Source organism: Arachis ipaensis, chromosome B05 (assembly GCF_000816755.2).
Source record: "Arachis ipaensis cultivar K30076 chromosome B05, Araip1.1, whole genome shotgun sequence".
Lineage (NCBI taxonomy): Eukaryota > Viridiplantae > Streptophyta > Magnoliopsida > Fabales > Fabaceae > Arachis > Arachis ipaensis.
Window position 1 is genome coordinate 139103734 of NC_029789.2, and position 11974 is coordinate 139115707.

At 34.8% G+C, this 11974-nt stretch overlaps 3 protein-coding genes across 3 annotated transcripts; 1 reads left to right on the top strand and 2 right to left on the bottom strand.

The window, feature by feature from the left end:
* LOC107644433 (proteasome subunit beta type-7-A) lies at positions 28-3647 on the top strand. Its single transcript, XM_016348290.2, has 8 exons — positions 28-362; positions 834-975; positions 1417-1513; positions 1594-1663; positions 1764-1868; positions 2578-2676; positions 2777-2864; positions 3361-3647. Exons 1-8 carry the CDS (start codon positions 219-221, stop codon positions 3435-3437), a joined length of 822 nt encoding a protein of 273 aa, XP_016203776.1. The 5' UTR covers positions 28-218; the 3' UTR covers positions 3438-3647.
* On the bottom strand, positions 3535-6043 carry LOC107644432 (senescence/dehydration-associated protein At4g35985, chloroplastic). Its single transcript, XM_016348289.2, has 6 exons — positions 5677-6043; positions 5236-5586; positions 4859-4974; positions 4604-4770; positions 4403-4487; positions 3535-4147 (listed from the first exon to the last, which is right to left on the bottom strand). Exons 1-6 carry the CDS (start codon positions 5926-5928, stop codon positions 3973-3975), a joined length of 1146 nt encoding a protein of 381 aa, XP_016203775.1. The 5' UTR covers positions 5929-6043; the 3' UTR covers positions 3535-3972.
* LOC107641300 lies at positions 6846-11520 on the bottom strand. The gene is made up of 14 exons (XM_016344797.2): positions 11274-11520; positions 10634-10689; positions 10304-10478; positions 9998-10099; positions 9815-9886; positions 9484-9600; positions 9310-9387; positions 9163-9225; positions 8960-9056; positions 8757-8835; positions 8466-8677; positions 7706-7851; positions 7421-7543; positions 6846-7332 (listed from the first exon to the last, which is right to left on the bottom strand). The coding sequence occupies exons 1-14, from the start codon at positions 11358-11360 to the stop codon at positions 7177-7179; spliced, it is 1563 nt and encodes a 520-aa protein (XP_016200283.1). The 5' UTR covers positions 11361-11520; the 3' UTR covers positions 6846-7176.

Below are 11974 nucleotides of genomic sequence, written 5' to 3' on the forward strand. Positions count from 1 at the left end.
TATATATATATATATAGTTGAAAAAAAAAAAATTAAAAAACACATTACTTTAACCCCTTGTGCACACAACACACCCTCAGTTCCTCATATAAGCGTATCTCTAACCCGCTGTGCACACTTTCTAAAGCCTCTGCCTCTGTGATTCACCGTTCGCCTTCGACTCCTCTACGCCGGAGATCTTCTTTACTCCCTATTGTCGTTGCTTCTCCAATTAGGACATGGCTAAGACGTCCGTCGATCTTCCTCCGAAGGGGGGTTTCAGTTTCGATCTCTGCAGAAGGAATGATATGCTTCAGAAGAAGGGTCTTAAGCCTCAGTCTTTTCTAAAGACAGGAACTACCATAGTCGGTTTGATTTTCCAGGTGCCTTCTCATTTTTTTAAGTAGTCTTTTCATCTGTCCCTTAATTACTGTTATGTATTGTTTATTCGTGTTATTCTAGTTGGGGTTATTGGTCCATCACAATTCATAAGTAGGGTATTTAGCAGAGATTTAGAAAAAAAAAATTGATTGCTTTCAACTCACGTTTGGAATTTTTCTCTTCATATCATTTCATGGACTCGTTCGTAGATGTGTAGAAACCTGTTAGTATGCTCAATGGTTCGTTTAGGTCAAACCTGTTGAGACTATAAGAATGTAAAGTACTATAGTCAAGATTTATGGACTTAAGAGTCTGTGCTTGAATTGTTTATGATAGAGGATGGGATACGATATATCTTGAATTGTGTGATTCATCCCATTTAGTGAGAAAAGACTTGGTTTTTTCATTGTGAATTTCTATTTGTATAGCCTATTCTAATGTTGAAGTTCTCCACACAAATAAATTTGAACCAGGATGGTGTCATTCTTGGAGCAGATACAAGGGCCACTGAGGGACCCATAGTTGCTGATAAAAACTGTGAGAAAATTCATTATATGGCACCAAACATATATTGCTGTGGAGCAGGCACTGCTGCTGATACAGAGGCTGTAACTGGTATTTCATATTTGCTAAAACTGAATATTTCTCTTCTTTTTGTTACACCTGCATTTTTGGGCACATTTTAGTTGCAAGCACATGGTTTGGGGACTTTGATAAGTTCGGGTAAAGGATTGATATTAGACATGATGAATCACACCTACAAGCTTCGGATCTTGTTACAACTGTTATTTCATGCATCATGAATTCATTACTTTTTTTTGGGTAAAAACGTTCATTACTATTTTAACAGCTTGGTTTTTCAATTGTGAACCACAACACCTGATGCAGCCATAATAATTTGCTAAACCTGCATTAGCCGTATCAGGCTGCCATTGTGGTCCACAATTTTATAGCCATTTCAATGTCAAAATTCAATCCATGTTATATTGTCTTTGTTTAGGTTTTGTTATGAATATCTTAGAACAACTCAGAATGAGATATTTGTTCTTGTGCTAGACATGGTTAGTTCACAGCTGCAATTGCATCGTTACCATACTGGTCGAGAATCAAGAGTTGTTACAGCACTGACCCTTCTAAAGAGACATCTTTTCAAGTTGAGTTTTGGATATTCTCTCAAGTTAACTTGCTCTCTGCATTAAACTCTTGTTCTTACTGACTGAACTTTTTGTCCAGTTACCAAGGTCATGTCTCAGCTGCATTAGTGCTTGGTGGGGTTGATGTCACTGGACCACATTTGCACACGGTTAGTTTGTTGCTAAAAGTTTTTATCTTCAATACTGAACTTTCTTTTTTAAATGGATATATGGTGTGATATTTCATGACTTCTGCTATATGGTTTTCAGATATATCCACATGGATCAACTGACACGCTCCCATTTGCGACAATGGGTTCTGGTTCCCTTGCTGCAATGTCAGTATTTGAGTCTAAATTCAAGGAGGGCTTAACTGTAAGTGACCATGTTAAGGCTTTGAAATTTGTGACAAAAGGCAGCTTTACAACTTATTAACACATCTGCATTTGGTTATATTCTGATATGGAATTCTATTTATTTATAACTGGGCGTGGTTTGTTTTTCCATGACAAACTGAAACATTCATGAGATTTGAAGACCTGAACTGTTAATATCTTGAATATGAGAAAACCCAAACCTGTTTGAAGAATGAAGAACTGAAGTGAACTGTTTATTATCCTCCAACTCTAGCTGTCATGGCCTCAGAAGCCCTCAGACTTCTCATTAGTCTTCGGCTCCAAAAAAAAAAAGTTGTTTGGACTATGTTTGCTAATCTGTTCCACTAAGAAGAGCACTCAGTTACGAAGCTTACGTGGAAGATTTTTGCTATTTGTTTTTATTTCCATAGACCTTGGCAGCCTTCGCTAGTTTCCTGGACCAACCAGCCTCAGTGTTACTACCCATGCAAAATTTTTTTAGGATTCTATTATCACAGAAAATAGTTTCAAGTAATTAGTGTATTACAGGGTGAGGTATCCCTGCCCCTTCTTTTTTTATTGTTCATATACCATATCCAAAGAAACCTAGCTTCAGATACAATGAAGTTTTTACCCATAATTGTGGTTTTTAACTCTGCTAAAAATTTCATCAAATTTATGTTGCAATTTGCAAAGCTTTTAATTTAGTGAGCATTTTCATGTTACAGAGGGACGAAGGAATAAAGATAGTATGTGAGGCAATACTTGCTGGTGTATTTAATGACTTGGGAAGTGGAAGTAATGTTGATGTTTGTGTAATAACCAAGGTAAAGCATCTTGATAATCTGCCATGAGTTGGTCTTTTTAGGGGAAATCTTCTTCTTTTTCCTTCTTCTTAAGTGCAAATTCTTATTTTATGCTGCACAGGGGAAGAAGGAGTATCTTAGGAACCACATGCAGCCAAATCCTCGAACTTATGTTAATCCAAAGGGCTTTACCTTCTCGAAAAAGACTGGTTAGTAGCAAACTTTACTAATTTATTCCTACAATAGAGAGCACCTAAATAATATTTTGTTTGCTGCCAGACTCTATATCTTGCAAACAAGTAATTGACCGGTTTATATTCGCATTGCTTAATATATCACAATTTTGCAAATTTGGTAACAAATCTTTTTGGTACAAATCAAGAACCACTTGGGCGTTTGCTGGTTTTCCTGGAGGGCCTTGATTTGTCCTTCATACTGCAAACCCTTCTTTTCCTTTTTTCCCTCCTAAAATCAACTAAGAAACACACCTTAAGTGATTTGGGACAATACCCTTGCATGACAGTGTTTTAAATTATCAAGTAAAGTAAAATTCTTGCTGAGGTGTTTGAGCAGATACACTTGGATTGATAATCAGTGATTCAAAATGCTTCTTCTATGTGTTTCTACTTTCTATGAACCATGAGTTTATCCAATGTGATATTGATGATACATTATATCTGATTAGAATATTTATATCTGGTACAGAGGTTCTTGCAACAACGATTACCCCCCTGAAGGAGAAGGTGGAAGTGATTGAAGCAGGAGATGCCATGGAAGAGTAGTATCATTTACTAAAATTAAATGTCACTCTGGATTGGTCTGGAACTTAGACTAACAGAATGTTTTTCATATTTTATATCTCTACTTTTTTCGCGTTACTTTGACTTTGTATTTTCCCAACATTATTTTCATCATACTTCATCATTTGAAACAGTTGGGTTGAATGGTGAACGCACGTCTATTAAACAATGAATTTGATTAGCCGATGCAAATGTGTGTGTGCTAAGATTAGCTATTTGGAACATAAAATTTGTTAACGACTTAATCATTATTAAATAATGATCGAGGTTAGGGGTAATGACATAGTAAGCAAGCAGTTCCTTTTTTTTTTTCTCTTTTTTTAAAAAAAGTGAATACAGGTATTATTTTTACTTCAATAATACTTTTAGATAATATTTCTTGCAAGTTCTATCAAACAATGAATTTCTCCTTCATCAAATTGATTCTTGCAAAGCTTAGGGCTAATCAATACTTATATGTACAAGTAAAAAGATTATGCATTAACCGTCCCCAAACACAAAAGAGGATAGTTGGATTTTAGTATCTAACACTTGGATTAGTCTTGGCAGCATTCCTCAGTGCTCCTTTTGTGGCTGCTGATGAAGCTGGATTAATGGCCTTCCGAATCTTAGCCACATTCCAAGCAGTGTTAGCAGCATGTCCTGCAGTTGCAAACACATGCTCTGTAGCCTCACCTGCTTCTTCTCCATACCTGTTTATCCATGGATCCCACATCAAGTTATATGTGTATTTCTTGATAAGTAAGCAAGGAATATTTCTTAAATATTTTATTGCTTTAGTATATGCTAGGTAGTTTTTTATAATGATTTGAAACTTTTATGAATGTCTATTGATTTAGAGTTAACAAATTAAATCCATAATAACATTGGTGTAAACACAAATAAGGAACTAAATTAAAATCTTAGTGTTCACTTATTAACCACTGTAATAGTGGGATGGCTTTTACCTATTGGAAACCATTCTGGTTGCAGCTTGGGAGGTGGCAGAAAGAGTCTGTTTTTCAGCAGCTTCAGCTGCTTCAAAAACTTTGTCTGCAACATTACAAGAAACCATAAATCAAATTGATGCTACTTATTCTTACAAATAAGAATGATGCTACTATGTTATAGATAGTCTTAAAGGTAAAGTAATGTTTTATATTACTTACTGACTGCATCAAGGGAGGCCAACAAAACTTCTCCAGGAAGCATCCTGAGAAACGCTTGTCCAGGTTGCGATTTGATGACTGGTGCCATCACTGATCCACTCATTATTCCAACTCCATCAAGCACTGATTTGCTTAATTTTTCTGTCATATTCGACAGTTTTCTCACCCTATATTATTGCAAAGCAAAGGTAATATAATTAATTAGTCTCCTCACCATCTATGTTGTGTAAATGTTGAATGTAATGTTTTGAATACCGCTTAAGGTTTTCATTCATCTTCCCATTCTTTGTTCCATCATCAGACTTGATGCTCATGCCACCATTTCTCTTATCTCCACCACTGCTTAGGATGCTTTCTCCTCCTTTGTGGACCTGATTTTCAAGAAAATTATATCTACAAAATTAATGGCATATAAACTAAGTTTTTCTTTCTAGCAAGAAGAAACAAGTGTCTAGGGAGCAACTGTAGATTGGCTAGCTACAGTTCATAGTCCATGTTATCAATTTACAGTCTCAATATTGTAAGAACAAGAAATGTTATTCGAACATCTAAGAAGGGATGTTAATCAGACATCCAACACGATTCAAGGGCGAAAACAAAAAATTTTATAGCAACTAATAATATTTGTAAACCTGGTTGGTGTAAGCATTACTGCACATGAAGATACCCTTAACAATCTGACCAGTCCCTCCAGCAATTGCCTTGGCAAGAAAGTGATTGTAATCTTCAACTTTTGGAGCAAACTCCTTCCAATCAAGATCACCATTCTTCTCCTTACTCCATTTCAATCCAGAAAAGCAAGAGTGCTCCTTCAAAAAAGAATCCAGGGACTCCATACTCCCAAGGCACTGCTCCGGAAATGTTACGCCATAGCTGAGGGGCTCACCACCATCTTTCACAGGCAAGGTGAATAGGTAATGAAGTGCATCCATCTTCACCACCGGCTCGTCTTTCGTCAAAGGCCACTGAAGTTCATTTCCAACCTATATTGCACAAATACAAGTATTGAACAATCTTATGAACGTATTGTGGTTGTTTTAGTACTTCTGTCGAAATTTAGGCACAGAGCTTACTCTTATGATGGTGGCTAGAGACACACTATCATCCATGATTTTGATGATCATAAACTGGCCTTGAGCCAGCTCAAGAGCTTCTCCTTCATCCATCAGATGAACCCTGCATACTGGGATCTGCATCAAGATTTCATGTGTAAGGCCTTTGGTTTTAGGCCTTGATGAGAATTGTTCAGAATAACCTGAAGGAGTCATGGAGGTTTCTCTGGAATAAGGTTCTGGTTCATAAGATTTTGAGCCATTGCAACCCATCTTTGATTTTTGTGCTTTGTGTTTGTGTTTCTTGGTCACTTTCTTGGGACCAATTTTGGAATGTTAATGGAGATAAGAAGCATAAGGACAAGTTCTTATTGTTGCTGATATTGGATTCTTTTGTTCATTGCTTTATTCTGTTCTTGAAAGAATAATTTGGTGTTAAGTTAATGTGGCTTTGAGTGGAATATATGAGGAAAAAAAAAAGAATATTGAGCATGTTTGTTGTTGAATAATCTGCAGCAGCATCACAACTTGCACTCCAAGTGTGAAAGCAGATACTTTATTATATATTTATATAACTGCATGATTCTTTTCTCTGCACCATTCTTTTCTCTGCATGATTCTTTTGGTCTATTTGGATGCGAATTCTATCTAAACTGGTAGATTGAATTCCTAGTTCTTCTTTCTTTTCTCTATTTCTCTTCGATGATTGTTGCATAATAGCAACTATATTTTTTTTATCTGGAGAATCTTTTTTTAGTTCATTTTTGAGGAATACTTTACTTCAATTGTAGTAAATGTTAATGATAGATTCTTGTCTTAACTCTTATGGTTATTATTTGGATTTTCTTTTTTCCTTAATAAAATAAAGCAGTTTTCTTGAGATAAAGTACATAATTTAAACAAACCAAAAAAATGGAAACAGCAAAACATTAGAACTTTCTATTTTCTAAAGTCTATATATCAGATTCCTGCAGAGCTGAATGTATGATCACTTGATCAGATTCACAAATGCAGCAAAACTAAACAGGAAAAATGTATAACAGTTCTGAAATTGAGCCAGTTGAAACCACTTGCACCAAAACACTTGCTAAGCATAACACCAAATCTGAATGATAAATCATAAAGCTCGAATACATTCTTCAAGAGTGGTGTATTTTATTTATAGAGCCATACACATAATCCTTTTGGTGCTACTGAAAGAAACCTTATACATATTTATGCTTTATTTTCTAATTTTTCTTTCAAAAATACAAAAATACAGAATTGAATTGTTAGATTTACAAGAAATCAGGCCCCCCATGAGCTGAATAATCATTTTTTTCGTAACAAGGATTCTAGACAATGATGAATAACTAAAATAAATAATAACAATATTGATCTACCAAAAATCTCTTGTTTTCAAGATCAATCTGCCCCATCATGCCTCAAAAAACTGGGGCAGAGACACACTATAGTATTAGTATAGCTACCTAGACAGTGACTTGCATGCTGCATGAAGCATAGTTCTATATATATAAATAGTTAGTGATATTTCTTTGTTTGGCGCCTCTTCTTTCCCTTATTATGATTATTGGCATGTGAGCCTTTATAAGCCAACTCTTTCTTGCCATACAAGTATTTTCTTGCCAAGTCTGTGAAAACTGGGTGCATATCCTGTGTTCCTTGAGTTCTCTCAATCTGAACATTATACAACAAAATCATAATTAGTAGCATAATTAAGATATGATGGTTGGTGAAATTAGCATATAAAATTCGACCAACTTACCCTGCTGACTTTACCATCTTTCAAATAGTATCTGATGCCAGACCAATTGATAGATTGAGAGAAGTGAGAGCGAATGGCGCAAATAGTGTATAGGAAGTTACCTACCAACATTGCTAGGAACACCTGTTCAACATTCCAAAGAATTGTTATCATTACTTTGGTATTTTTAGGAAGCTTCCGACTCTTGCATTTTGTTCTTTTGTACTTATCATATAATCATCACCTGATAGGCTGATACTACCTATCCTATGATGATAAAGTAAGTTTGGAGAAATGAATACTTACAAGACACCAGTTATAGGAACCTAGAGAAAGTGGGGGTGCCTCTGGGGACAATATATTGCAAAGTCTAACTTCTATCCTTGTCAAGTTCCACATTGAAAAAAGGGCAAGAAGAGTGCACCCTGCTAGCAAGCCCACCAATCTTACTCCTAAGGAAACACAAACCGTTAGAATGCTTGAGTTTTCTGAGGGAAAAATTTTTCATCCTTTTTTGCATACTTTGTGTTTTCATGAATGTTTCCATTAGTAGAAATGGAATATAAATAAGGAAGAACATAAATAATACACTATAAAATATTACAGTAAACTGCCATACCTAATTTCTCTTTCTTTCTCTTAAAACCTCACACAATCCATGTGTACTGCAAACTTAGATCAAGTTCTTTATACCTAACTCCATGTTATGAGTGCAAACTTTTAATTTTAAATTACTCTTTCTTAAGGGCAACCAGGTGCACAAGCATTCGACTGTTAACATAGGATTCGGGAAAGGGCTACACTCAAAAGGTGTAATGTACGCAACCTAACCTAATAATTACATCAGTGGTTGTTTCCACGGCTTGAACCCGTGACCTTGAGGTCACATAGAGACAACTCAATCATTGCTCCAAGGTTCCCTTCTTAGAGAGAAAATAAAAATGCACTTGTCATTGTTCAATTTGTGAATAGGTTAAAATAGATATATAGCATGAAAGATCCTTATCAGGAGAGTTCTGACACATTCACAAACAACCTACCTAAAAGGGAAAGAAAGTGTTCTCACCCCCATAAACATAGGTATTTTCTTCAATTGATTGGCCATTCATGTAAAGTCTAAGTGCTGCCACAACATGAACCACTGCCATAAAAAATGGTGCTACAAATCCCCATGACAAATAGCAGTGCACAACAAATAATGCACGGTTCATTATCTGATTCACTTTGAATGTGTATGACTCCAAAACAAATGTTTGTTTTCTCAAATAGTTCCAATACCTGCATACAATTTTAAAATAGTTACCATCATAGAATATATGAAGAAAGAAAGAAAAAAACATTAATTGTCACAACAAACCTTGCAAAATTAAGATCAGTTGCAAGGGGATGAGGAAAGACAGCAACTGGGGGAGAAGAAACTAGCTTCTTGTGAGCCCCTGAATTTGACAATAGTATGGCCATAAACACAACATGCATGGTAGCCATTAGTCCCTCTATTCAAGGTTTGAGAACAACTATCACATTGATAAAAGTTAATGTATCTAGATACAAAAGGTATACCAGCTACGGCCGAAAGAGTCATGTCATCAGAATATCCACCGTATCGAAGACTGGAGACTACGCCATAATTGTCTTTCCTAAAGTCCACAGCATGCATCTAGAGGAAAACTGAATATACTTAGAATTGATTAAATTTTAAGATTTTAAGACATTAATCATATTCTTTTGTGTGGCAACTACAATAAAAAGTAGAAGCTACTTGCCATCATGCATCCTCCCCAAAGAAAGAATGTTTTTCCACCTGTGGCAAATCCCATTGAACAAGGCTGAAAAAAATGTGAAGAATCATATTATGCAGACTTATAAACATAGATTCTAATAAATAAAAAAGCAAGAGGGTAGTTGTGTACCATATGGTATTCATAGATGCAGTAACTTCCTAAACTTCCGGATGGTAAATCAAGAGGGTATCCGGTTTGAATAAATATCTATTAAGCATGAAAATAGTAAAATTCTAAACAAATGTAACCATAGAAATGATCTGATTGTTAAAAAAGGGAAAAAGAATCATGTAAATTATATACCTCAGGATTCTTTTCCATTTCATAAGTTAGGCTTCCAATAGTTCCAGGATGAAGCCTAACATCATCATCCAAGAACAATACATACTTGCTGTCTTTGTGCATTTTCTCCACTCCAACCTGCCCAGGTTCCAATACTATTCAATTTTAGTGAATTTGATTTGTGGTTTGTTTTGGTACATAAATTGCTGTTTGTGGTGATTAACTTACAACAAGTATTCATTTAGAGCGAATTCAGAATCAAAGATGAAAAAAGTGAAGTTCAAATGTATAACAAGGTCCTACTTTGTATTCAAATATGCTAGAAAAGTGAAATTAAGAAAAAATGTTATACCAACTGATTATGAATCTTTTGACTACAAGTTGTTGACAAACCAGCTACAATAACCTTAGCATCAATAGCACTCTGCATATACCAATTGATTATCAGTGCAAGGAGAACAAATTAATAGAATCAAGCCCCATTTTGATGTTGATCAAAAGGGGAAAAGCCTCAATATGAAGTTTTTAGTTGTACCCCAAATTCTGATATCAGTTCTGATACAGCATTGTAAGCAGGGTCATCTCTACTTTCTACCACTAACAGAAATTCTAGAGGGCCACCATAAAGTGATGTTAACTGCACATGTAACAGAAACAATAATCATAGATAAAAACTTGCATATTCAAAATGAAAATAGTTTGATATACTTTCTACAAACTTATAAAACAATGTAATTCATGAATGTACACAAATAAAAGTTGTTTGATTATGCACTATATTAATTTCAATCTTGATGGAAATTTGGCATATATGAATTGTTTAAGAACTAGTCTTTTATACCTGACTCCTCCAGTTGTGGAGATTGTGCTCTCCAAACCCTTTTAAGGGCATAATTACTGTCACTCTTGGCAGATTAACCTGATTGGAATGCTCAAGTTGATTGATATCATGACAAAGGAAAGCAAAACTATTACCCTTATCCATACTTCTCTTTATTCTTTTTCTCTCTTTGTTCCTGATATGCCAAAAAAATCTCATGTAAGTTTCTTTGTATCATCATAATAGTATTTTCATGCTTCTATAGTACATTTAATGTATGTTCCAAAAATATTATAAAAACAAAAGAGTAGGCGATTGTAGATGTTTCTGGAGCACGCATTAAACGAGTACCTGATATGAGCAGCAAGGGCCCATCCAATAGCAAGAACTAAGGAAATTAAACATCCCTGCAAAGCAAACACAAGTGTTTATGTTTTTATGACATGTTTATCAAGGTAGATTTTCAATTCTCTCAAGGGAGAATTTCCTTTCTATAACTATGCTAGAACCGAGTACCATAGTGAGGATAAGACAAATGCATGCTTTATGCTCTCGAGTTTTTGAAAGGTATCTCCCAACTATTCGGTTTCTAAGGTCATTGCGTGCCTCTACTATATTGACACATTGCTTGGCCCCCAAGTATCAACTATGAAGTACATATTCCTAGAATCTAAATACTTCAAAGCAATTAACATGCTTCACAAGCCATGAACTTAACACAAATTCATGCATTTTCTAAAAATTACCCCACAAAAAAATGTCCATGTAGCATCTCCAAAAGGGACAACACAACTCATCATATGATATAGTAAATGAAATAATCAAACAAAATAATAAAATTTTCAGGAAGAAAAGAAGGCAATGCTCATTTTACCAAGGAAATTTCATGTATTTTCAAAAAGGGGTTGAATGTTAAAATTTGTTTTCCAATCGGAGGAAAATAAAAAAGCATTACTTGAATCACCAAAAAAGAGGAGTGAAATTTGAAAACCTGATAATGAACGTAAATGGCGAAAGGATAGGAGAGGTATCTGCAGGCAGAGAAGAGAAACAAATCGAAATGCTCTAATAAAGTCATTGATATTACAATGATCCTTTTTCTTTTTCTTCTTTTTCTTCTTTGTCTTTCTTTTTCTCTTTCTCTTCCTCCTTTTCTTCCTTTGAAACTCTCTGACTCAAACACAAGACAAGCTAGAATATTTCATTGATCTAGCTGACCCCATTTTCTTTATTCCATTTTCACCACACAAATCAACACAACCTCTCTTTCTTTCTCTCTCCATTCTATGTCTCTGATTATTAGTGAGAGAGACACACTCACACCTAAAATAGAGAACAGGGGAAGTGGCCGTTGGATTGGTGGTTATTTTTAGTTATACGTATTATCAACTATTTTATATATATAACAAAAAGAATAACAGTCACAATCACTATCTATTGTTTGAGCTTGCTTTTTAATGATTAATAATCAAAATGGTTCTCTCAAGTCTCATACATGAATTAATAGTCTTGGAAAGATCAACATTTGATTAGTCTTTGGTCCGTTAAATAATAACACGAATTAACCTATGACACATTATCAGACTAACTTGATTCAATATTGTAGGAAAATTTCTGAAATAAATTAAAAAAAATATTTATTTCTCAAAATAAATATTTTTATTTTATTTTATTTTTTGAACTATGTTTTTT

What these genes read in the sequence shown, in the direction of transcription:
- LOC107644433 (XM_016348290.2), top strand. Translation starts at nt 219, where the DNA reads ATGGCTAAGACGTCCGTCGATCTTCCTCCGAAGGGGGGTTTCAGTTTC. An exon ending in CTAAAGAGACATCTTTTCAA is followed by an intron (nt 1,514 to 1,593) that starts GTTGAGTTTTGG and finishes CTTTTTGTCCAG; the next exon opens with TTACCAAGGTCATGTCTCAG. An exon ending in AATTCAAGGAGGGCTTAACT is followed by an intron (nt 1,869 to 2,577) that starts GTAAGTGACCAT and finishes TTCATGTTACAG; the next exon opens with AGGGACGAAGGAATAAAGAT.
- LOC107644432 (XM_016348289.2), bottom strand. Translation starts at nt 5,928, where the DNA reads ATGGGTTGCAATGGCTCAAAATCTTATGAACCAGAACCTTATTCCAGA. An exon ending in GTAATGCTTACACCAACCAG is followed by an intron (nt 4,975 to 5,235) that starts GTTTACAAATAT and finishes CTTGAAAATCAG; the next exon opens with GTCCACAAAGGAGGAGAAAG. An exon ending in ACCAGAATGGTTTCCAATAG is followed by an intron (nt 4,148 to 4,402) that starts GTAAAAGCCATC and finishes ATGGATAAACAG; the next exon opens with GTATGGAGAAGAAGCAGGTG.
- LOC107641300 (XM_016344797.2), bottom strand. Translation starts at nt 11,360, where the DNA reads ATGACTTTATTAGAGCATTTCGATTTGTTTCTCTTCTCTGCCTGCAGA. An exon ending in TCCACAACTGGAGGAGTCAG is followed by an intron (nt 10,100 to 10,303) that starts GTATAAAAGACT and finishes TTACATGTGCAG; the next exon opens with TTAACATCACTTTATGGTGG. An exon ending in GACTCTTTCGGCCGTAGCTG is followed by an intron (nt 8,836 to 8,959) that starts GTATACCTTTTG and finishes TGTCAAATTCAG; the next exon opens with GGGCTCACAAGAAGCTAGTT.